The 25,650-nt window shown below is 32.8% G+C and overlaps 1 protein-coding gene across 1 annotated transcript; it reads left to right on the top strand.

Moving 5' to 3' along the window:
• Positions 1 to 1,857: 1,857 nt before the first annotated feature.
• On the top strand, positions 1,858 to 23,184 carry LOC132714596 (uncharacterized; the record flags this gene model as incomplete). Its single annotated transcript, XM_060697484.1, is given in 11 exon segments — positions 1,858 to 1,992; positions 8,995 to 10,399; positions 13,136 to 13,224; positions 14,630 to 14,697; positions 16,700 to 16,770; positions 17,465 to 17,534; positions 17,871 to 17,991; positions 18,947 to 19,106; positions 19,844 to 19,907; positions 21,716 to 21,844; positions 23,083 to 23,184. Coding segments are annotated over 10 exon segments (2,136 nt in total), but the record flags the coding sequence as incomplete, so codon positions are not given.
• Positions 23,185 to 25,650: the final 2,466 nt, after the last annotated feature.

Here is a 25,650-nt window from a genome sequence, read left to right as displayed (position 1 = left end):
ATTGAGAATACGAAAAAAGCAGTGTAAATGTAAAAATGTGAAATATTAGAATATTCATCTCTTTTTTCCTGTGAAACAGTATCTTTGGCTGACATATTTGTGGTTTATGTTATCAATCTATCACAGATTATATGTACAGATGCTTTACTGTAATTCGAGTAACACTCTTTTTATAGTAACCCTGCCCTTGCTTTAAGTCAGAGGTCATGCTATATGGGTCTTAACTTGTTCTTAATTGTTTGTTGGTGGTTGTTTTGTTGTTGTTGTTTTTAAATGGAATGGATTGTGAAGGAGCATAATTAATTTATGTCAGTTTCCCACGACATTTCTTGTTTAGTTGTTTTTTTAATCAGAATTTTTAATTCATGGTTGTTTTGTGCTTTTTTCTACCTCTCGCAGAGCATTGCTAATTAAACCTGGATGTCCTACAGACGGTTAAATTGTTGTTTTGATTATTTCATATTTTATGGTTTTTAGAAACAAAACAAAGTGAGTGGGATGTTATTTACACATTTAACCCAATACTCGCCAGACATATTAATTAATGGTATTTACGTCATGAATGTTTGATATCTATCTAGATGCATATCGAAAGAGTATTTCACCCGCAACTCTTCTGGCTTGGGGATGGGGGAAGAAGGTTGAAAGATGTAAATTGTACCTTACATTGTCTCATGAACAGACTCATTCAAACTTTAGAATAACGATGCTACATTCCACATTTTGTGTTTAGTTTTTCTTGCTATCGAAGGATCCTTCATTTACCGTATTTTGTAGTTTTTGTCGCCGATATTTGCTGGGTGCCCTATTGGTTGTCGATGGTCTTCTCCGGCCGGATGATGTCGGGGCTATTCTTTGTTGATGTTTATATTCATATTTGTTACATCCATGCTGTCTTTTGTTCCAGCTGCTAAATTTAGCAGTTATATATAGTTCTATGCAGGACGACATTGGTGACAGTTTAACTTTTTGTAGTTTAATTCTTTGGAGAAAATTAATTTGAAGAAGTAGTTAAATGTGTATGCGTTCATTTCGACCTAAATGTACATTGTACAATGCCTTAAATTTGATGGAGAAGAAAACTGCCAGTTTTCTTGGTAGTGTCTCATAAGCCTAAATGTCAAAGGTTATGTGGTCTCAAAAAAGATGAAATGAAAAATAAAAAATATGGAAATCTAAACTATGACCAAAACTGCAATGCTTCACTCCTTTACGCTTCCAAAAATGGAACTCAAATGTATAGATGCTAGGTTATCCCTACAAGATTCATGACCATGGTCTCATTTCTATCCCCATATGAATGACATGTGAGACTCCCACCGAACATATCACGCCGTGGCCATCCCCTAGCTGTGTTATAGGTGGTTATTCACAGCAACTTAAGTCTATTTTAAATTCTCCAGCTTTCCTAGGACTGCATACCACTGTAACCACAGGTCTACTCCTTATACCCAGTGCAGTTCAATCAAGCCATAGCTTGCATTGAACCAGGGTATTTCAAATTGAAAGACCCTGATTGAACAAACGTGTCACCCTAGTTTTACAGCAACCTATTTTAACATTTTTTATAATATTTTTTATCCTCTTTTTAAACAACACTTTAATTTTAACTTCCATGCGAGTTTGATGCGCAGACATGTCTACTGTATACGTCCCGCAGATGGTCAATAAAGTGCATAGACTTCATTTCAATATTTAATTCAATGCATACATATTAAGTATATAAAACCTTCCTGGTGCATAAGGGCGTGCCTTGTTTTAAGATTAATTTTTATGCAATCAGGGCCTTTTAAATAGTGTAAATTAGTGCGCGTCTTTTAATGTTAAGGATGATAACAATATGCAAAACGTCTAGTCGCAAAATACACTCTCGCGCGGAAGATCACGAAGTGTGGACGCTTGTTCAAATTTCAAAGCATCTGGACAGAATGGATGACAAGGTAAAACAACCCCAAAATTAACGCCTTAAATTGCACAATTGCATTCTTGAAAGTAAGCACTGATACTTTCTTGAAGTTTTACTGATAATTTAGATTAAGCAAGTTACGATATAATCTAGTAAGGAGCTAAATGATGCAAAGTATTGACGACTGAAAATCTATTTCGATTGAAACAAATTTTATGCAATATAGTGCGGCGGCACGAAATACCCAAATATACCCAAATACACCCAAATATAGCAATATTTATTTTTTGTTTGTATAAAATATAGATTAGAATGAGAAATATATAAATATTTATAAAATAATATGACTTAGCCTGCTATAACTTTCATTCATTCCGTTGAATTGGGCAGTTAAGATGTTGTAAGAAAATAAAGTTGTGGCATTTGCTTATCAACTATATAGGTTCTTTATGAATGTACTTGCAAGTTGCAATTTTAAATCAAGATATGATATTTGTTGTCTACACATATATATTTTTAAGGTGTAACTTTGTTGAAATTTCATATCATATACAAGTGTCCATGTTATTTAAAAATATAGCTTTAATGGAGTATATATATACTGTACGTATTTTGGTTCAAAACACAATGATAGGAAAATGTATATTTGGGTATGTTTGATTATATCTTAGTGAAAGTGTATATTGTATTCATGATTAAAACAGCACTTTTTTAGTATAAAACATTTATTTTTAGTATAATTGGGCAATATTTGGGTATATTTAGGCAATATTTGGGTATATTTGGGCAATATTTGGGTATATTTGGGTATTTCGTGCTGCCCATATAGTGAAATTTATAGAACTTAAAAGTAAATTTTAAACTGAAAAAGGTTACGTCAAGTCCAAAATTAAGTCTGGAACTATTTGATCTTCGGGTAGACTTTAGAATCTTCCTGCAGCCATTTTTTAACATTGTGATTTTTACCACAAAATAGCAAGCACAATATCTCGTCGAGCAGTACAATTAGTTGGACAAGGGTTTAAGGCGTTTATGGTTAGTGTTTAGTCCTATAAAATAAGATGTTTCCGTTCGTACTACATACACTCCAACGTCTTATCGACTTCTTCATAAGTTCCTTTAGCAAAACGCGCAGCGATTTTGAAGCGCTATATAAACCATCGTAATTTACAAAAACATATTTTGAGTCAAAAGATATGCAGACAGTAAATTTAAACATTTTTGCATCAATGTGCAGCAAAAAAAATAAATGACTCGCCTTCGAATGTAAATAAATCCAATACAATTTATACCACTTTCACCGCTACATACATTCGGCCATTTTACCTGTATACATGTAGGCGAGTTTTGCTAAAGGAACTTGTGAAGAACTCAATAAGACGTTGGAGTGTACGTAGTACGAACGGAAACCAGTGATTTTTTTTCAATTCTGAAAACAACCTGTGGCTTTCTGAAGGGGAAAATATAGCGTGTTAAATCAGAAAAGGGGAATCCAATTCCAACTACAGAGAATCAAATTTGACACATTTTTTAAAATTTTCCATTTTAGTTCAATTTAACATAGCAGAAGCTATCTATAGGGACAGCTTTCTTTCTTCTAGCCAATGTAAGTCAGCTGCTCTCATGAAGACTGTGCACAGGGCATTTTAGGGGAAAATTTTAGCATTTTTAGGGGAAAATATACCTATTTTGGGCTAGGGGAAACAGCCTGTATTTGGCTGTAAAATACAGGAAAAAAATCACTGGAAACGTCTTATGTTATAGGACTACTTTAGTGTTTTGAGTAAGAATTGTAATTAGAGGCTTATGGGTTAGTGTAAGCATTTGGCTGAGGACAGATTCTTACAGTGATCTACCTTGGGGAAGGCTGTATGGTTAGCTGTGCCAACAGGATGTTATGGCCTCAAACCAAATCGACCCCAGATGGTAGAGCTGCAGTACAGTGTTCAAGTCCTGGTCGGCCTGCACATTTTTCTCACCCTGTGACATTTGGTGCCCAACAGGGGCTGTGGCTGCATATAGCTCAGAGTTTATATAAGCATTGTTCTGTAACCCTGAGAAATTCAAGGACAGATGTAGTTCTGGCCTCCATAACTTTATATGTCACTTTTATTTTGACGTTGTGTGACAGTAAAGTTATGGGTCAACCCTATTTGCAAAGGCTACCAGAGTTTTGGCAGTTTGTGTACCATACATAAAAACCTATTAAAATCACCCTTATTAATCAAATTTGGGTCAAATAAAAATACCATTTGATAAACAAATCAATTTGGAATCAATTCGTGTTTTTAAATAAAAACTTCAATGACATTGTAACCAGCTATTTGTTAGGGAAACATGTAGAGAATGTTTACCAGTCTGCTTTCAAATGAAATCTCGTGGGACTTCAAGTATTTGGAATTCTAGCATCTATTTTTAGTAACGGACCATACACTATTTTTAGTAAGTGTATGATTTTAAATAAAACCAGAAAAAAATAATTCATGAATCATCACTAAAAACAATATAAATCCAACATGTTTTTGGTACCATGTTTGTTATTGAATAAATACACCGTTATTCATAATTGCAAAGTCATGTTTTCAATTAAAAATAGCATTTGGGTCACGGGTCACCAAATGTCATGCCTAAATTCTCGTTAGTCATGTGATAATTAGGGCAGCAATGGCTGCGAATTTTATGAAATGTGAACCCAACTGATAAACTTTGAGTCATTATTTCATCAATGTAACCTTCTGTGTTCAAAAATATAGACTGAAGTGTCCCAAATATATCTACTTACCTACATATTAAAATAGCTTTTGTCCAGATCAGACAAATTTATTGAATTACAGCATGACATAATTATGTCACGGTTCTGGTTGACTTTCAAGACAGGATTGGTTTCAGCAAACAGGTCTAGCAGTACTATATGCTGAAGTCTCTTTAGCTAGGACAAATGAAAATATACATATGTAGCAGGGGTGTATGTCAAGGTTCAAAACTGTTCAATACTTAGTGGAGAGGATACATGTAAGTGGCTTGGTAGCTCAGTCAATTCCTAGGGTATCAGCCTGCACATTTCTACGGCATATTTTCTCTGTTTACAAAAGTATAAGCTGATAGACCTTTAAGAAATCCCTGGCTATAAGGTACATTACCAATTTAGCTCTCTGGGATTTCTTCTAATTCAGACAGTACACAGCATAACTTGTTAAAAACTGTATTTGATAAAGTGTCATATTTAAATGTTTCAATCTCCACATGTTTTTAATTTCCAGATTTTGGAAGTTAATTTTAATTGATATAACCCAATTGTTACCAGAAAAAGCGTACATAATTCAGAATTTAGAAGTTCCGTAATTCAAAGGTATTGATTACATAAACAAGAGAATTACAAGATCCTGAAAAATGTTGGGATTTTAAAAGTTTCTAGATTTTAGAAGTTCTGGAATTCAGAAGTTACACTGTATTTTGAAAATCTATAATAAAAAAAAAAACAGTCATAGTGGCGCCTTTAACCTTCCATAATAAATAAATTAAATAATTTATGCTTAAACTTATGTTTTTACATATATATATTTTTTGTGTGGAATTATTTTTAGAATAATATATAATCAATTCTTTTAAATAAAAAAATAATTGTTTTATATTGTATTTCATTTTTATCCTAAAAAAAAGACCCAAAAACATATGTCTGGCCATCAGCAATTAAGACATGCACACAAAGTAAATGCTGTAATATTTCTTTTAGTTTAATCATATCTATGCCCCCGTTCATTATCTTAGTAACGGTTGCACACATTCAACTCAAATTTGACATATGGATATGTCATGATAAAATACAGGTCAAGTTCGAATTTGGTCATGGTTCGATGATTTTTGGCAGAGTTATGCCCCTTTCACTTTGAAAATAATATGAAATTTTCAGTTTCCGTTCATTATCTCCCCAACGGTACAACACATTCAACTCAAATTTAACATATGGATATATCATGATAAAATACAGGTCAAATTCGAATTTGGTCATGGTTCGATGATTTTTGGCAGAGTTATGTCCCTTTTACTTTGAAAATAATATGAAATTTTCAGTTTCCGTTCATTATCTCCCCAACGGTGCAACACATTCAACTCAAATTTGACATATGGATATGTCATGATAAAATACAGGTCAAGTTCGAATTTGGTCATGGTTCGATAATTTTTGGCAGAGTTATGCCCCTTTCACTTTGAAAATAATATGATATTTCAGTTTCTGTTCATTATCTCCCCAACGGTACAACACATTCAACTCAAACTTGACATATGGATATGTCAAAGGAATGCACAGGTCAAGTTCAAATTTGGTCATGGTTCATTGATTTTTGGCTGAGTTTATATGCACCTTTCACTTTGAAAATAATATGAAGTTTTCAGTTTCTGTTTATTATCTCCCCACCGGTACAACACATTCAACTCAAATTTGACATATGGATATGTTTTTGGAATGCCCAGGCCAAGTTCGAATTTGGTCATGGTTCAATGATTTTTGGCAGAGTAAAGCCCCTTTCACTTTGAAAATAATATGAAATTTTCAGTTTCCGTTCATTATCTCCCCAATAGTATAACACATTCAACTCAAATTTGACATATGGATATGTCATGATAAAATACAGTTCAAGTTCGAATTTGGTCATGGTTCGATGATTTTTGGCAGAGTTATGCCCCTTTCACTTTGAAAATAATATGAAATTTACAGTTTCTGTTCATTATCTACCCAAGAGTGTTACAAATTCAACTCAAATTTGACATATGGATAAGTCAAAGGAATGGGCAGGTCAAGTTGGAATTTGGTCATGGTTCGATGATTTTTGGGCAGAGTTATGTCCCTTTCACTTTGAAAATGATATAGATACATCTTAGGAATAAGCAGTTTAAGTTTGAATTTGGTCGTGGTTCAATGATTTTGGACAAACTCATCTTTCTTGAATGTTGGAAAAATTTTGAACTTTCAGTTTCAGCACTCATACTTTTGTGGAAATGAATGCAGCCATTATTTTGGCTACAAATATGAAATATGCTATTTTCAAAAGGTTAAGACTGAATTATTTCAGTGCCTTGAACATTGTATGGAAATGGTTTGTGTTAACATTGAAAAGTTTTAAGGGCTTTGAACTTAAAATGAAAAAAATAATTTGTGCAAACAAATTTGGAACTAAATATAATAACATCTGAAATTTTGGCTGCATGTGGGGGCATCCGTGGCATGATGACACATTTCTAGTTCATAATCATATATAGAACATAATAAACATTCATTCAATGTATACAATGTTGAAATGGATTAGGCCAAATAAAAAAATATGTCTGGTTCAGGAAACATTGGTCCAAAAAATTAGGAGGGTAGGGATTTTTTTTTTTTTTTTTTTTTTTTTTTTTTTTTTTTTTGGTTGGGAGAATGTCTTATCAATTTAAAGATGTGTTGCTTGCTTAACATACTTAAACAAAGATTGTAATCAATCAATGCAAACACCATTTTGTAATTTGTAATAAACTATCAGCATGTGATATTGTGTTGTTTATTTCTTGTATTTCTTGTATGTAGTCATTTAACCTGATGTAGCACCTGTATTCATACTAATTTGCTTTCTATTCTGCTTATTATTTACCCTTTGAATCACCCGCTGTACTATGCTAACCTGCATCTGACAGGTCTGACAATTAAAAGATCAAGGGTCACCTCTGTAACAAGTTAATAATAATGCTGTATTATAAGCTTAGAGCATCTGATATGCACTATTCCGGGGACCAAAATAACACAGCTATATATAATTTTAATATTAAACATATTCAAATGGTCTTCAGGGGGCGCAAGTCTATAGATATATATGTGCAACTGGTGCCAACAGTTGCAGGGTTCACACAAAGAAGGAGTCTTGGGACTCCCAAGCACAAAAAAGTAGGAGTTCCAGATCACATTGAATATGTAAAGCCATCTTTGCTGCACTTATATGCAGTTGACAAATATGATGTATAGCAGAGTTACTATAAAGGGGTTGGGGAGTCAGAGTTTAAACAGAGAAAAAGCTTATTCAGGAAAATGGTAATGTGCCCCAAATGGAAAACACTTTACCATAAAAGTGATTGAAAAGATTTGAAATATAATTTCAAAAACATACATCATCAGACCATTATGCTGTTTTCTTACACCCCCCCCCCCCCTCCCTTAAAAAAGAAAATATTCATTGTATGTTACAAACACATACTGTTAATTAATGGCTCCATCTCAACTAATGTAAACAATATCTTTAGTAAATTTAATTCCTAAACTATATTTTAAGTGTTATTACACACATTTTAACAAAACATATCTTCTTTTTGGTTACGATTTTTTTTAATCATAAAAATCGGCATCGCGAAAATATGTGACAATTGAAAATTTGTCTGTTTCCTGCAGAAACATTCACAATTCTACTTGTTGTTGATTTTGATCATATAAGATTAAATATTTTTTGATTATTTTAAGATTGTTACTCATCGGCTATTTGAGCAGGCATCGTAAAACAAAATTTTCACATTTGAAATTTTCGTACCCAAAAATTTTCGTACCAAAAATCAAAAAAAAAGTTTAGGGTCGGTGGTAAAAAAATAGGGTCGGTCGGGTTCCCTGAACCAGACATATTTTTTATTTTGGCCTTAGAACAAAAGATATGAATTTGTACATTGTATGTTACGAGTTCTTCTCCGACTCTATTTTAAAATTACATCAAAATACTGAGATAATGTGTATGAATTCATATATGTTGGGGGAAAAAAACAACAACTTAAGGATACATTCCTATTCAAACATATATAATAAATGATAAAATATGTTTATTTTGACATTGTCAGAAAATGGTTTTAATCATACAGCAATCTCTTGAAATCATACTGGAATGCATAAAGATTTTGTTATAATTCAAAGGTGCATCCATCAGTTTATGGAACAAGCAACTTATTATTTCACACATGGGTATTTTTTAGAATGCTTCACTGTTTCATTTTTGTTATGACGTTTTATATTGTATTGTAATAAGTTATATTATTGTATGAAGAAACTTGTATAAAATTTCTTATCTGTTTGTTTTAAGAGAGAAGTCTTGAAGGACTGGTTCTAATGTGACATACATTTCACCAGAAAAGACTTAACAACCACATTTGATTTGTAGTGAGTTCATGCAGAAGAATATGGCAGTAATAAGGTAACCAAAGGACAGATCAATCCAAAAATACAATGAAAAGCAAAAAGGGAAATGCATCTAAAACAAAAGAAGAGTCTACTGAAAATTTTGAAGATTTGGAAAGTGAACACCATTCCAACAAAGGTAGAGCAAGACGTGGAATGCAGAAAGAATCTACTGAGTTTTTAGAGCCTTCTCCAGGTGATCTAGATACTGTTTGTAATAGAAATATATGTCAAGGTGTTCTTGAGAAATTTGATTATCTTCAGAGAAAAATGAAGTTGGAAAATGCTGAATCTACTGAATCTGCTGAATCTACTGAAGGTAAAAAGGGTAGAAAGAAGAAATTTGTTGAAAAAACTTGTGACAATTCAGATGAAGTCAATGACAATGTTAAGAAAAGTATAATTGAGCAGAAAAAGGATTCTGTTGAAGAGGATGAGCCAAGTAAGAAACATAAAAGATCACATACTGGGGAAAGAAGGACCAAAAACCAATGTGATACTATTAAAAAAGGTGCAAAAGCAAAAAGAACCATTTGCAAAAAAGAGACAGAAGAATCATTAAAAGAAGTTCAGGCTCAAGTTGAACAGCGAAGACTTTCAAATAAACTAAAGAAGGCAGCAGGGAGCAATGAAATAGTTCCTGGTGACAGTAAGTGTGACGTTCAAAACAAGGGGTGCAAAAAATCTAAAACTTTAAATGGAAGTGTTCAACAGTATGACAAAAGTCCCAGCATTAGAGACTCATCAAATATATCAAAAGAGTTGGATGTTAATGCATGTCCTGTGACTCCAATTTACAGTGACAATCAATTAAGTAAAAATAGTATTATCAGTTCTGGAGATAAAAAGGATCGTTCAGATGAGAATGGAAAATTAGATTGGAGAGAACGCCTTCTTTTCCTTGAGATGTCGCACCATAAATTTGATGTTGATATAAATTCTGCTGAAGATGACACAAGTGAGAAAAGTACAAGAAGGAGGACACGAAGTGGAGAATCTAATGATTTAAATGAAGATAAAAACGGAGGAAGACCCAAAAGACTGAATTGTAACCTAAAGAATGTTAAAGAAAGTAAAGACATTTGTTTCAGTGCCTCAACACCACTAAACCATTCCAAAATCAAAAAAAGATATTCAAAGAAGAAAACCTGTAAAAGAAAGATCAGACTTGCTCCAGGTAAAAGTAAGCAGAAAAAAAGTAGTGACATTTCAGTCGATGATGAGCAGGATACAGTTAGCGTAGCCTCGTCATTAGATTTGTCTTTACCTACACCAAGACCTCCGAGAGTCGGCTCGAATTATCCCTTCAGGTGAGCATTGTACTTGCATACTCTCAAATATTTACTACAATTGCGATAAAAAATAATTTTATCATCTGTAAATGCTAAGTGAAAAATGACTTTGAATTTTGAATGCATCAGTTTTGAGATTTAAATCTTAGCCTGCTGGCAGCAACATACATTTATGTATTTTAACCATACGACAAGTGCAGACCAAGATCAGTCAGCAGGACTGCCATCTGATCATGGTCTGCACTGTTCACTATTCGGTCAATACATATCTGAAAGTGATGAATGCAGAATAGTTTTTGTCCAGATTTAAAGATTGACAAGTCTTTTTTAAGATATTTAGCATGGTAAGGGCAACATACAAGACTAATCGTAATTAACATGGTAGGTTGTATGTATGTATACACATTAAGTGAAGCTTTTAAAGTGACTTGTATCGACTTGAGATCAGTAAAATAAATCTTTTAAAAAATCAAATTTTTGCAAGAAACAAATCATTTCTAGCTTAAGAAATGTATTAATTTTCTCAATATTGTATAAGGTGACACTTCGAACGTATTATAATTATAATGCAATGACATGTACCAGTACATGACTCAAAGGCATAGTGGACGATTTTCTTGATATCGCCAAAATTTTGCCATTACTGATAGTTACCTACGTTACTGAAATTTCTGTATATTTCTGTGGATAGTATAGGGGACTTAGTCTACATTGTAGGTTAAAGCAGCAACTGAAAATACTCCCGCGACCATTCTGTGTCGTCTGGTGATGGTCTGCACTATTTGCTATTACCTTAGTTAATATATATTTTGAAATTTCCCCTATAATGATGAATGGTTTAGCCCTGATTGAAGGCTGGACAAGTCAAGTCCATTTAAGATATTTAGTTTGGTTAGGATTAAGCATCATGCATGATATGCTTGCTTCTGTTGATGTTATTTGGGGCCGGTAAAATCTGATTTGATTTACTTGCCTGTTTTTATCTGAAGCATTTCTTAACTTGTCCATATGATATTTACATAGTTGATTTTTGAAAATTTCCACTTGTCCGTGCTTGATGTTGGACAAACTCAACAATGCGGACAATTGAATTTGATCCGCCTGATGATTATGTTTGTTGTTGATGTAATGTTATACATGTAGGATGATTTATTCACTCATTGGTAACATCTGTCTGTTATATACATGTTAGGATAATATATATACATGTAGGTATAAGTCAATATAATGCAGTCTGAAGCAATAAATAATTGTGTAGCAAAAGCTGCGGGGAAAATATCCAATAATCTTATCATAACATGTTGATATGGTTTTAATTAGTGGCTAATAGACGGACAATTACTAGGATAGTTAAATATTGGTATGTTAATTTTGTTAAATGTACATTGCGTTTATGAAATAATGTCATAGTCCTTATCATTTATATGTCCAGTGTTTGAACAGTCTTATAAGTGCTTAAATTGGAGTCCCTTTCTTATAAGTGCTTGAAAATGAAATTAAGTGCTTAAAAGTCCTTGAATTTGATAACTCTCTTTTAAAGTTCTTAAAAAGTGCTTAAATTTGTTGTTAATATTCTTGAAAATGATTGAATGACATAGTGTCGGTAAAAATCAGCTGTTAACAAAAATACAAGAAGGAACAACAATCCAATTTAGTAGCAAAATTGATGAACAATGATAATAATTAAGTTTGCTGGTCATACTTGAAAAATTTAGGCCAAAAATAAAATTATGTTTGTTTCCCCTTCCTGACCCATTAAGATTAGGGTTGAGTAGGTAGGTAGGAAAATTTTTTTTTTATATGTGCATGATAATTAATAGTCTGCATATATGTATAATGGACTTTTAAAATTAATTTATTAAGTGCAATAGTATATGTACATGCATTATCATATTCATAACTGACATATGCAACAATTTATTAATTATGCTACCTGTCTAAAATATCAGATTAGATTGTACCTATTGTACTCTGAAAGAAAAAAATGCTTTCATCCCCTAAGAACCTGAATAAATCTTTTAGTAGGGGCAAATTTGTAGGGTAGGTAGGGAAGGGGAAAAAAATTAAATTTTATTTTAGGCCTTAGCTGCACTATACATGAATACATATATTAGAATATCACATAATGTACAATGTACAATGCATTGTTATTCAGCAGTCGAGGATATAGTTTCCATTGTTTTACGACTGTTTTAAAGTTACTTTATCATTGGTTACCAATTGTATTATCTGCAACAAAATATGCTTGAAAAATGGGAAAATTTGTTTTAAAGTGCTTAAAATGTGCTTGAATTTCGTCATTGGATGTCTGACATTGGTCGTTCGTTTTTATCCACCCGCCTTTCGAAGAAAAAGGGGGATATATAAAAAGGCTCCATTTGTCCGTCTGTCACATTTTCGTGTCCGGTCAGAGTCTATAACAAGTTGATGTAAAACTCGTCTGAGGCGGGGGACGTTTGTAACTCTGTTACAAATTCTTGTTTATTTAATTCTAAATGGATTGTCTTCATACATAGGCACAGCAACCCTTTGGAATGGATCCATTCTCAATTTTCAACAAATTAGAAAATATTGTCACAAGACATGAGAAATGTTTTTATATAGTATTCCTATTCTAAATTGTGAATTGATATTGAATCAATGTTGGATATCTTAATGAGATATTCAACGACAGCCCTGGAAAATGCTCACACAAAATAGATTGTCAAAAAACATTTTAACCGATATAAATTTAACATTATTTTATTTATCTAGTTTCAGTTTATCCTTTGATGAAACGAAAATGGATGATGATTGTTCCAGTGATGAAGATCTCCCTGTTGGCCTTACACCACTAAAATTAGGTCAGTTTATGTTTGGTCTTAAACTACTAAATGTTTGGTCTTAAACTACTAAATATTGGTTATATTTGATTCATTACAAAACATGGTCATATTTCAGATTTACTTTTACACTTCTAGTTAAGTCACCTTTTATTATGCCTCCAAAAATTTTAGACGTCTGACAAAAAAATCATCAAAATAAAGTAATTTGCAATGTTAATCCAGCTGTATTTTAAAATCGTTGCATCATTTTATTATAAATATTGATTAAAGTAATAAACTTGTTGCAAGTAGGTCAGTTGCAGGAAGAACAATTGTACACTTAGTAAATGTTGTATTCTGCAGTCAATTGCTTCACAATATGTCATAGAAAAATTAATAATTTTTAGACCTTTTTAAACAAATATGTTGATGTTTTTTAGACCCGTTTTGTGTGGGAGAGTAGCTTTCAGATAATAATTCTTTGGGAAAACTTTTAATAAAATACTCAACAGATGATTATTGGCTTTTATTGTAACACCTTGTAGACGTTTAACGATTGAAGGATTTTTTTAATAATTGATATTTTGTTTTGTTTAATAAATGAGACATATGCTTGTCAGATAGGATCAAAATTGGCAAGTTTATCTGATATATGTTGCCATAAAATTGTAACGGCAGCTTTCAAGGAATGGAGAAGCGAACAGCCTGATATACCACGTATAAAAAAAACACCTGACTCTTTTTAAATATATACATGTACTAGGATTAATTTAATTGATATTTGAAATTAATATTGAAAATTGCTACACTGTCTCTTTGTTAATATAAAATAAACATGTTTTAACTTTACACAAAGTAGATATGCAATGTTTTAAATTGTACGCATTATAGGTCCACACTATGAATATATAGTGTCATTAAAAAAAACTGGCACTTTTTTTTTAAGACAGGAACAACTTTATTTGATCCTAAATAGGGCCTGCAGCTTACCATACATAGTTTGTACATTCTGTTATTCAAATTAGACATATCGAGTAAGAATTTCATATATTTCATTAAATTTCCGCAGTAAGATATTTTACTCAATTATGAGCATAGTATATCTTTAACCTACTGGTGACAAATTAGTCTATGCCATTGGTATAGCATAGAGCCAGGCCAGTCATTTTATCAATGCAGTCGGACCATGCAGGCTCTATACTGTTGGTAGCATGATTTTTTTATTTTGATATTGAAATCCCTTAAGTTATCAAATGGACTGTTCCAAATTCAAAGCAGGGCAAATCCTGTACACAAAGTCAGCAGAAGAAAAGTGCATTATTTCCTTTATCATGATTTGTAATTTTGTATTTAAGAGTGCTCAAAGATGTAAAATTTAATATGTAACTATAAGTACTGTACTGTACCAGTATACAGATTATATATTTATTTTCATGTCTTGTAGAAAAGACGCCATCTGAGAATGACATAGTATGGGTGAAGTGGAAAAAGTGGCCCCATTTACCGGCTTTGGTAAGATGATATTTCATTATACATCTATGTTCAAGCATTTATGCCATAATTTCCAGACTGATTTTTTGGTCACTTTAAAAAAATTTTCTAAAATTTAACTAGCAGCATTTAACCTACCTGTACATGTGAATGAGAAATGACTGAGAATTTTAAAACAAATAAAGGGAAAAAAATGAATGAGAATTTCAAAATAATACGTAAATGAAAAAAAGAATTGTCAGGATTTCAAGGCATGAAAATAGAAAAGAAAAAATGAGACAGAATTTCTTTCAGTAGATGTAAAAATAATAACCCAGCTTGAAATAAGCTTTTCAAAGTTTTTTTTTAGTTTGTACAATGTACATGTATTTGATATACAAAATACTAATCTGTTTATGAGTGAAACATATTAATTGTACCAGCTGTCACATTGTCAATAATTCACACATACAGTAGAACTTCTAGCTATGAGTCGAACTTCGATTTGTCGATTTTCTCGATGTGTCGAAGTAAAATGAAAGTCCTGATTTTTTCCCCTGTTTATTCCTTATAAAAACCTATTTATGAGTCGAAAATTCATGTGTCGAAGTTTTTTCATGTCGAATTTGATGTGTTGAAGTTTTTTCATGGTCCGTATAGAATAAATGGAGTACTAAGTCCAAGTGCTTTGATTTTTTTGACATTTTTGACTTCGAGATATTTTTCACACATTATCTAGCCGCAAAGACCATTTCCAATCAACTTGTGTGACAGGTTCAATTACACAGCTGTGTCTTCAAACAGCATTTTTATGCGTTTAAATGTGTGATACAATGATTTAATTGTTACCATTCAAATTGAGGTAGTGGTTATTGAAAGTAAACAGTAAGAACTACTTGTACTTTTATTTGAGAATTTCTGTGACCCGATGTCGCGTGATAATCACACACGAAATATTTACTAAAAGCTGGTTAAGTTATCCCCCTTTCCTATTGTTTCGCCTTTTGTAACTTCCTTGTATAAGTCATCAGGTCGAAATTTTGTTATGAAATTGAGACTGTTTTATGAGTCAAAGTCTCGATTCGTCGAAGTTTTTACGCAAGTCCCTTCAACTTCGACTTACCGAAGTTCTACTGTAGTTTTACTTAAAACTCTCTTCTTGTCCAAAGTTCAAGATAAGCTTTGTCCAATTGCACCTTTACCTGCAAGAACCAAAATAGACTGGCATTGTCACCAGGATAGAGCCATGCTAGCTTGGGCACAGACGCCACAAATGTGCAGGCTGATCTCGGTCTGCATGGCTTGCACGGGTGAATCAGTTTCCACCAGTAGGCTAAGAGTTAAATGACATCACCAATGACATCACTTCATTAACTGCAGTACAGATTTTGATGACAGTTTATAGAATAGTACTTTCCAAGTTTTAAGTTCCAAAATGGTCAGGTTACTGACAAAGATGTCATGCAGAGATAAATTGAAAAATAATTTTAAAAAAGATTCATTTTTGACTAATGAAGAAATATTTAGTAGACCATTTGTTTTGTAAAAAGAAAAATCATCTGTATACCATAAAATTCCTATTAAATGCCCCTGGGGGCTAAACATTTTCCAAAAGGGGGCTTTTATTAAAACACATTTTTTCCTAAATCCAAAATCACTGTAAATACATTTAGTGTTAGCAAGTGTTGGTAATAGCATTAAAAATTGATAAGGTTTTAAAGTTCATATGATACATTTTTGTGTTTACTTTAAAATAAAATGATTTGAATAAAACATGAGTTCAGCACTGATGAGTAGATTTTTTCCATATCAAAAAGCCTGGGGGGGCCTTTATTAGGGGAGAGGCGTTTATTATGAATTTTACGGTATTTGCTAAGATGTACTGCTGAGCTAAAAAAAATTAACTTTTCAACAAATTCAATTTTGACTGAAATATTAGTTTTTAACCTGGTTTCCTAGGTGAGCAAACCAAGGCCCTTAGGGCTCTCTTGTTGTGCAGAAAGCATTTGTTTACTTGTGCATTGAATATGATTATGTTCTTCAGGTACGGAAAGTGTACAAGAAAAAAAAGCGTGTCACATGTGCCGTGTTTTTCCCAACTGGTTTTGAAGAGGAGTAAGTTTAATATTGCAATATAATATTTTAATTAGTAGCATATAATGTGTTAATAATTCCCAGGTTTGAAAGCTTTTTCTAAAATTCTTTGAAATACAGTCTTTTCTTAAATGTATTGTCAAGGAATGAAAAAAAGTTTGACAATTTAAGATAAAGTCAGATTAACTGAACTTTTTCAGTGAGGACTTGTGAACAGACTTGTAAGTTTTTTTAAGTAGGTTTTACTTTGCACCTACACAATATAGGTCATATGGCAACTTTACAGCTTAACTGGTTGAGGAAGACCTCAGGTGCCCCTCCTTGCATTATTTCAGGCACAAATATGTACCTGAGGATATATACTGTATAATCAAGGGGCCTTTCCGGAAAATAGCTGGAAAAAATTTAGACAAGATCTTGCCTTTGAAATTTATCACTAAGCCGTATGAGTTGTCATTTATGGAAACATGGTTCTGACCCAAATAGGTTTGAATCCATTGATCCTTGGAATCTGTGACAGTATCCTTATCCACTACAAAAATAGACCTGGGTTCGCCCTGACATAGGTGTTAGTCCTTAATATTAGATTGTTTTCATGTTGGTGTAGAATGTTGGTGTGTTTATCTGTTATTTCAGTTTTACATGGGGGTACGGTAATCAATCACAATGGTGTTCATGTTGATGTAAAATTAATGATATTTAAATGTCATTTCAGTTTTACGTTGAGCTACGGTAACCAAGGGGCGGTCATACCTTACTGTGATCCTAAAAAGGACGAGATTTTGGTATGTATGAAATGATCACAATAAAATAGATATATATGCTTGTATTTGTCAGTGTGCGTATAGTTGTTTCATTACCTAAGTACCCCTTTTCTTACTGTCATACATTCAGCCTCTTTTACTACCAAGCACTGTTACTTATCTTTTCATGTCTTTTTGGCTTTATTTGGTCAAAGTAATTTGCATTCAGATATTATTCAGCTTTAGTAATTGTTCTAGTTAAGAAAAGGATTAACTGGAAATTTTGTTTTAATCCAAATGGCATGCATACCGAAATACCTTACTGTGTGTATTTAGTAATTATCTTAACTTTGTAATGAAATGCTTAAATATTTGCAGGAAAGTGCCAAGGACCTGTCATCAGTTGACCGGACTTTCTTCTGGGCCTGCTTAGCTGAAGCTCAAAATTATATGACAAAGGAGGCATTAAAAGGCCTAAGAAGTCCAGAACCCTTAAAAGGTAATTCACCTTCTTTGCTTTAGGATTTCCTTATTTTATCTCATTTCATTGAAGATGGGAACATAGTGTATTTAGAAAGACTGGGTTTACATTGATGAGTTACTATGGTTTCTCACTTAGATCACTGCTAGAAAGGTCAGTGGCTCTACATGGGTATCTACTTGAAGTTGTCATTATTGATAATTAGGGAAATATGTGATATTTTACTTGAGGTTGCAATAATTGATATAAGGGAATCTGTGATTTTTTACTTGAGGTTGCGATTATTGATACAGGAAACCTGTGATCTTTTACTTGAGGTTGAGATTATATAGATACTGGAAAATCTGTGATCTTTTACTTGAGGTTGTGATTATTGATACAGGGGAATCTGTGATCTTTAATTTGAGGTTGTGATTATTGATATAGGGAAGTCTGTGATCTTTTACTTGATGTTGCGTTTATTGATATAGGGGAATCTCTAATCTTTTACTTGAGGTTATTATTATTGATATAGAGAAGTCTGTGATCTTTTACTTGAGGTTGTGATTATTGATATAGGGGAATCTTTGATCTTTTACTTGAGGTTGAGATTATATTGATACAGGGGAATCTGTGATCTTTAATTTGAGGTTGGGATTATTGATATGTGATTTTTAATTTGAGTTTTGGATTATTGATATAGGGGAGTCTGTGATCTTTTACTTGAGGTTGCGATTATAGATAAAAGAGAATCTGTGATCTTTTACATGATCAACCTCAATTATAACATTTAAATGGTTTTGTTTACAGAAAATAATTTTTTCTGAATTAACTTGATATTTAGTGATTTGAAATCAAGAATTGTTGCAGAATATGTGCAATAAGTATGGTTTAGTTTTCTGAACGAATGAATCTTGAATGAATTTTCTTTTTAAGCAAAATACAATACAATTTATCATCAGAAAATAAGACATTATGATTGATTTATTTTAAGAAAACGTAACACAAGAAGAAGAGCCTGAAGACATAAAAGATGATAACTGTGAAGTGGAGAATGAAGAGAAGATAACTCCGTGCAGGAAAAGACGGAAAATGTCCGACTGTATTGTGACAAAGGTTGAGAACAATGGTCTCTCCAAACAAGGGCAAGAACGGTATGATTGTTTTATTCTATCCCTTTTTTGAATCTGGGGCATCCATGGGCAAGTGACTTCAAGTAACTTGCCCCTAACTACTGTGGGATTAAACGCAGTTACTGACTTAAAATTCTTTCATGTTAGGAAGCTCTCTTGCTAGCTTATGCTGTGTCTATGGTTCTACTCAAGCGCAGGCCTGTGCCTGAAATAATGCAGGGAGGGACACCTTATGTTTTTGCTGTGTAAGTAACAGTGGAAAGTGGTCATATGACCATTTCAGTGTTCATTTTACTGTAAACCCAGCAAAAAAAGTCATTATATTTTTACGGGGATTTTTTATTTAGAAAAAGGAAAATAATTCAGTAACACAAATCACAGCATTTTTTTTTTTTTTTTTGGAAATGTTTGGACAAGAGACTCAGTCCTATTTGCAGGAATGGTGCCATATTTTCCCCAAAATAATGTTGAAATTTCCTCTTTACTATTTAAAAAATATTTTTTTTAAAGTTTTTCGCTGCTTCTAAAAATTGCCGGAAATTGAAAAGTTAGGAATAGCACAAATGTACAATTTTCTACATTTCTGAGACTGTATCTTATTTATCATTTGCATATCTTGCTGTTTCAAGTGCTCCAGTTGGTCTATTTCAGAATTTCAGATTTAATATTTTTTAGGCTTGTGGACCCCAGTGGAGTTCCTTTAAAGTTAAAAATCATTGGAAAGTATTACGTTTAATGAAATATTGTTATATTTACAGGGTAGAGAAGAGGAAATTAAAAACCAGACCACTGATAGATTTCCTTATATCTGATACTACAAAGGTAGGTTATGACTTTATACACCAGCATTTCGTAACCAAGGCCCGGAAGAGCAGAGAAAAATCAGCTGAGTTTTTAACTCAACTATTCAGAGAATAGGGAGTTCTATTGTACTCGCCTAGATGTTTGCGTTCCAGTTGTGATCTCCAAAATTTAGGGATGGCAACAAATACCAAAATTAATACTTGAGTACTTGGGTCATTTTCCCGATTGAGTATTTGTCTACTCTGATGATTTCCAAAGATTTATCACACAATATTGACACTGTCTGCATGCTACTTTAGTTTTCTATTTAGATTAATAGAATTTGTTACTATAAATAGGACTGCAAGGGAAGTAAATTAAAATAACCAATAAACAAATTAATTGAAATTAAATCAACAACATTATATTTAACAGCGTTTTAACAAATGCATATTTGAATTTATATGAATAAAGGAGAAAAGGGATTTAAGAACAACAAATGTTTAATCATGTCTAATTACTACCTACAACCTAACATTCATAATAGCAATCCGGTTCTTTGACGTTTTCAAAACAGTTACCTTAAAACAAGTTTCGACTACAAATTGTTACACAATAAAAGGTAATAAAATATCAAAAGAGGCTGAATGAGGCAAGCGACACCGGTGTTCTATCCCATGCGACTGTCAAACTGTTGATTGCTTAGTTAAACTTATCATATAATTTTCACACCATCTGCAAGGATGTTTTTATTGCATTTAACAGGCATTTATGAAGATAAGTGTTCATCATCTCTGAATTTCTGAACTAACTGGATACACCAGTCTTTCTAGATCCCAAAAAATAGAAATTATATTATATTTTCAGAGTAATTGAATATCAATTATGTTAACCAATATTACCATCTCACTGTCTTTCAACGACAGGGACCTTTACAATGGATTAGGTAATCAAAAAAAGTCAAAGTCTCTGCTATTCTTCTGGGGTTAAGGAGCTGCGTTTCATTGACTAGTCGATTCAAGATTTTATAAATAAAATCACTTTGATAAGAAGACCTAAGTTATGATGTAAATTTATAAAGCCTGTACAACAATTTAATTTTCTTTGAGTTGAAATTACCAGGTTTTAAGTGCATTATGGGACATCTTCTGTTATGTTATTCTTGGGTCATGAATGATTTTCTTACCTGAAAGGACTGTGGCTACTCCAATATTTAGCTCGACTATTTGAAGAGAGAGCTATTGCTTTTTGGAAAAAAAAAAAACCTTTATTTCTGTGTGTTATAGAGAGAAAAAAATTTGGAAAAAAAAAAGTTAAATTTTTCCAACTTTTTTGTGTGATACATGTTTAAAATTTTCTGATTTCTAATATGCAAAAAGAGGATTTCAAACTAGAGCTGTCAGTAGGGCATCTTGCTAGACTATTCACAGTGATTAAATGTTAAATGATAGCTTTGATAATGAACAATTTTCTAAATTCTAACTGGACCAGTTGAGGTCTGTCAGTAGATCAATGCATAAGTCTAAAGGTTTCAGTTGAATCGTTGTCTCTAGATCTAGCAACTAAAATCCAGTTTGGAAGACAATATGTGCCTGATCCATTTTAATTTGGTACTCTTTGTTTAAACCTTATCACACTACATATCTGAAATGGTCTTGTCCATCTACATGTGTTGACAAAAACCATTCATTATTTTTAGGGAAATTTTTAAAATAAGTACTGACTGAATAGCAAACGGTGCGGACCACGATCAGACGGCATAGATGTGCCCACTGATTTTGATCTGAACTAGTAGCACCTGTACAGGCAAAGTGTTGAAACTTGTGTATTTGTTTTATTTTTTTCAGGATTTCTTAGAGAAGATTTATAATGGTACGACTAAAAGTGAACTGCATGATAAGTTTTTAACCGGTACCATTAGAGAGCGAGCTAAAATGAAACATCGCGGATTTGGTCCGATTGACGATGATGAACAGGTAAATATTAACCGACAACAAATGATGCAGAAGGATATGGGTTCTTGCATTATTTTAGTCATAATTGTAGCTGGATATTTTGAATTGCATTGAAAATTCTGATTTATGTAATAATATATGTATCCTTGCTTTGAGCAATAGACTTGTGGGTCATCAGTAGACAAGTGGTTCTAAGGTCATTGACCAAAATTTTTCAATCACATGCCTATTGAATTCTGCATGGCACATTGGAATTTGGATTTTCTCATGGGAGAAAACTATCAAGCAAGCTAACATAAAGTTGGTGGTTCTACTTGAGTGCCCCTTTCTTGTCTGAGATAATGCACGGACGGGCACCCAAGGTCTTCCTCCAAAGTCGCTTTATGACCTACTGTTTTGGTGCGACATAAAACCCAACCAAAAGAAGGAGAAAATGGATTTGTTCTGTTTTTACTTTTAAACTGTTCATAATATGTTCATTATGGCCCTCTTTTTTAAATTATAATTATTTTCTTTCATTTTGAAGGGGTCACTTGAGTCATTTTGTGCATGTAAAATGTGGGTTTTTACGTCTGGTAAAACTCTTCAAGTCTTGTTCTTTATTACCTTCATGGCATAATGAATGATATTATATGGTATATGATGGCAATATAATAAATGGTACATTATGAAAAAAGCGTTCTATGGCAATATGTGTACAGATATATGGTATATAATGGCAACATAATTGGTATATAGTTATAAAAGTGGTATATCATTTCAAAATGTTCTTTATTTATAGAGAATACAGTAAGGTGATGAAAATTGTATTTATTGGAAATATATGGAAATGTTTATGGCAATAAACATGATACTTAATGGCAATAATACTGGTATTTTATTGCAATAAATATTGTATTAATGGCAGTTTGAATGGTTTATAATGGCATTAAATATTGTAGTGATGGCAATTTGAATGCTCTATAATTGCAATAAATATTGTATTAATGGCAATATGAATGGTTTTAATGGCAATTAATATTGTATTAATGTTATTAATACTGTATTGATATTGAATTAATTGCAATTTGAACGGTTTATAATGGCAATCAATTTTGTATTAATGGCAATTTGAATAGTTTAAAATTGCAATAAATATTCTATTCATTGCAATTTGAATGGTTTATAATGGCAATAAAATTTGTATCAATGGTGAATGGTTTGTGAGGGCAATGAAAATAGTACATACATATATTTTCCTATGATTTCTTTATTTGTAGATAGAGTTACTACTGAGCACATACTTGACATGGATTAAACAGATAAATAAGAACATACATTTAGATGATGTCAACTATGTGTTTGATGTATGGGTACCAGAGGTAAGTGTTCTCTGTTTTTAGCTCACCTGTCACAAAGTGACAGGGTGAGCTTTTGTGATCGCTTTTCGTCCGGCGTCCGTCCGGGGTCCGTTCGTCTGTCCGTAAACTTTTACTTTAAATGACATCTCCTCATAAACCACTACGCCAATTTCATCCAAACTTCACAGGAATGTTCCTTTGGTGGTCACCTTTAAAAATTGTTCAAAGAATTTCATTCCATGCAGAACTCTGGTTGCCATGGCAACCAAAAGAAAAAACTTTAAATATCTTCTTTTAAAAAACCCTAAGAGCTAGAGCTTAGATATTTGGCATGAAACATCTTCTAATGAGTGTCTACCAAGTTTGTTCAAATAAAGCCCTGGGGTCAAAATTGGCCCCGTCCCATGGGGTCTTTGATTTTCCCAATATGCATATAGTAAAAACTTTAAAAAAATATCTTCTTTTAAAGAACCCAAAGAGCTAGAGCTAAGATATTTAGCATGAAACATCTTCTAATGATGGAACTTAAGTTTTGCTCAAGAAACTGTTTTCAATTTCTAAGTGATAGTGACCTTGACCTTTGACCTTGTGACCCCAAAATCAATAGGGGTCTTCTACCCAATATGGACAATCATCCTATGAAGTTTGAATATTGTGGGCTAAATGGAACTTAAGTTTTGCTCAAGAAACTGTTTTCAATTTCTAAGTGATAGTGTTTTTACTTTTAAACTGTTCATAATATGTTCATTATGGCCCTCTTTTTTAAATTGAAATTATTTTCTTTCATTTTGAAGGGGTCACTTGAGTCATTTTGTGCATGTAAAATGTGGGTTTTTACATCTGGTAAAACTTTTCAAGTCTTGTTCTTTATTTCCTTCATGGCATAATGAATGATATTATATGGTATATGATGGCAATATAATAAATGGTACATTATGAAAAAAGTGTTCTAAAAAGCATCAAACATGTTCTAATAGGTGTCTACCAAGTTTGTTCAAATAAAAGCCCTGGGGTCAAAATTGGCCCCGCCCCAGGGGGTCATTGATTTTCCCTATATGCATATAGTAAAAACTTAAAAAATTTTCTTTTAAAGAACTCAAAGAGCTATGGCTAAGATATTGAGCATCAATGTTCTAATGGGTGTATACCAAGTTTGTTCAAATAAAAGCCCTGGGGTCAAAATTGGCCCCGCCCCAGGGGGTCATTGATTTTCCCTATATGCATATAGTAAAAACTTAAAAAATCTTCTTTTGAAGAACTCAAAGAGCTATGGCTAAGATATTTAGCATCAAACATGTTCTAATAGGTGTCTACCAAGTTTGTTCAAATAAAAGCCCTGGGGTCAAAATTGGCCCCGCCCCGGGGGTCATTGATTTTCCTTATATGTGTATAGCAAAAACTTAAAAAATCTTCTTTGAAAAAACCCAAATAACTAGAGTTTAGATATTACGCATGAAACATCTTCTAGTAAGTGTCTACAAAGTTTGTTCAAATAAAAGCCCTGGGGTCAAAACTGGCCCGGCCCCAGGGGTGTCATTGTTTTTAACTATATGTGTATAGTAAAAACTTAAAAAAAATCTTCTTTTAAAAAACCCAAATAACTAGAGTTTAGATATTAAGCATGAAACATCTTCTAGTAAGTGTCTACAAAGTTTGTTTAAATAAAAGCCCTGGGGTCAAAACTGACCCCGCCCCAGGGGTGTCATTGTTTTTAACTATATGTGTATAGTAAAAACTTAAAAAATCTTCTTTTAAAAAACCCAATGAGCTAGAGCTTAGATGCTTAGATTGGCCCCGCCCCGGGGGGTCATTGATTTTCCCTATATGCATATAGTAAAAACTTAAAAAATCTTCTTTTAAAGAACCCAAAGAGCTAGAGCTAAGATATTTAGCATGAAACATGTTCTAATGGGTGTCTACCAAGTTTGTTCAAATAAAAGCCCTTGGGTTAAAATTGGCCCTGGCGGGGGGGACAATATACAGGTGAGCGACCTCAGGGCCATCATGGCCCTCTTGTTTATAAAAGCCACTTATGCATAGATGTTGAGTTGTAAAAGTGAGATTTTAAAATTATTTTCATGACTGAATTAGAATTCTTAACCTTTTACCCCATGAGCATATTGCGAAAAATCGCCGTTTTCATTGAAAAGCATCCTTTAACAAGTTCAAACTGCTATGAAACTATGAAAAATGCTTCAGTACTGATGAAACTTGGCACAAATGTTGACTAGACCATAGCCTCTGTAACAGCATGCTCAATCGTAAATTGCCTGTTACCATTGCAACGGGGGGACGCCTCAACATTGCCAAAAATCACTATTTTGCATTGTTTTTTTCCATCAATACTGATTTCAAAGTGCTTCAACTTCTCAATGAATTGAGATAGAGAAAAAGGCTTTTCAGCGTCGGTTACTAGTTACCCTAAGATTGACCTGAGGCCATTTTTAGCCTGTCATATGTCCAAAATTTTCTTGGCAATGAGGAGGA

Source organism: Ruditapes philippinarum, unplaced genomic scaffold (assembly GCF_026571515.1).
Source record: "Ruditapes philippinarum isolate M1 unplaced genomic scaffold, ASM2657151v2 ctg1254_1_1_1_1, whole genome shotgun sequence".
Lineage (NCBI taxonomy): Eukaryota > Metazoa > Mollusca > Bivalvia > Venerida > Veneridae > Ruditapes > Ruditapes philippinarum.
The sequence above is the reverse complement of the archived record's forward strand: the minus strand, read 5'-3'. Positions and strand labels throughout refer to the sequence as shown.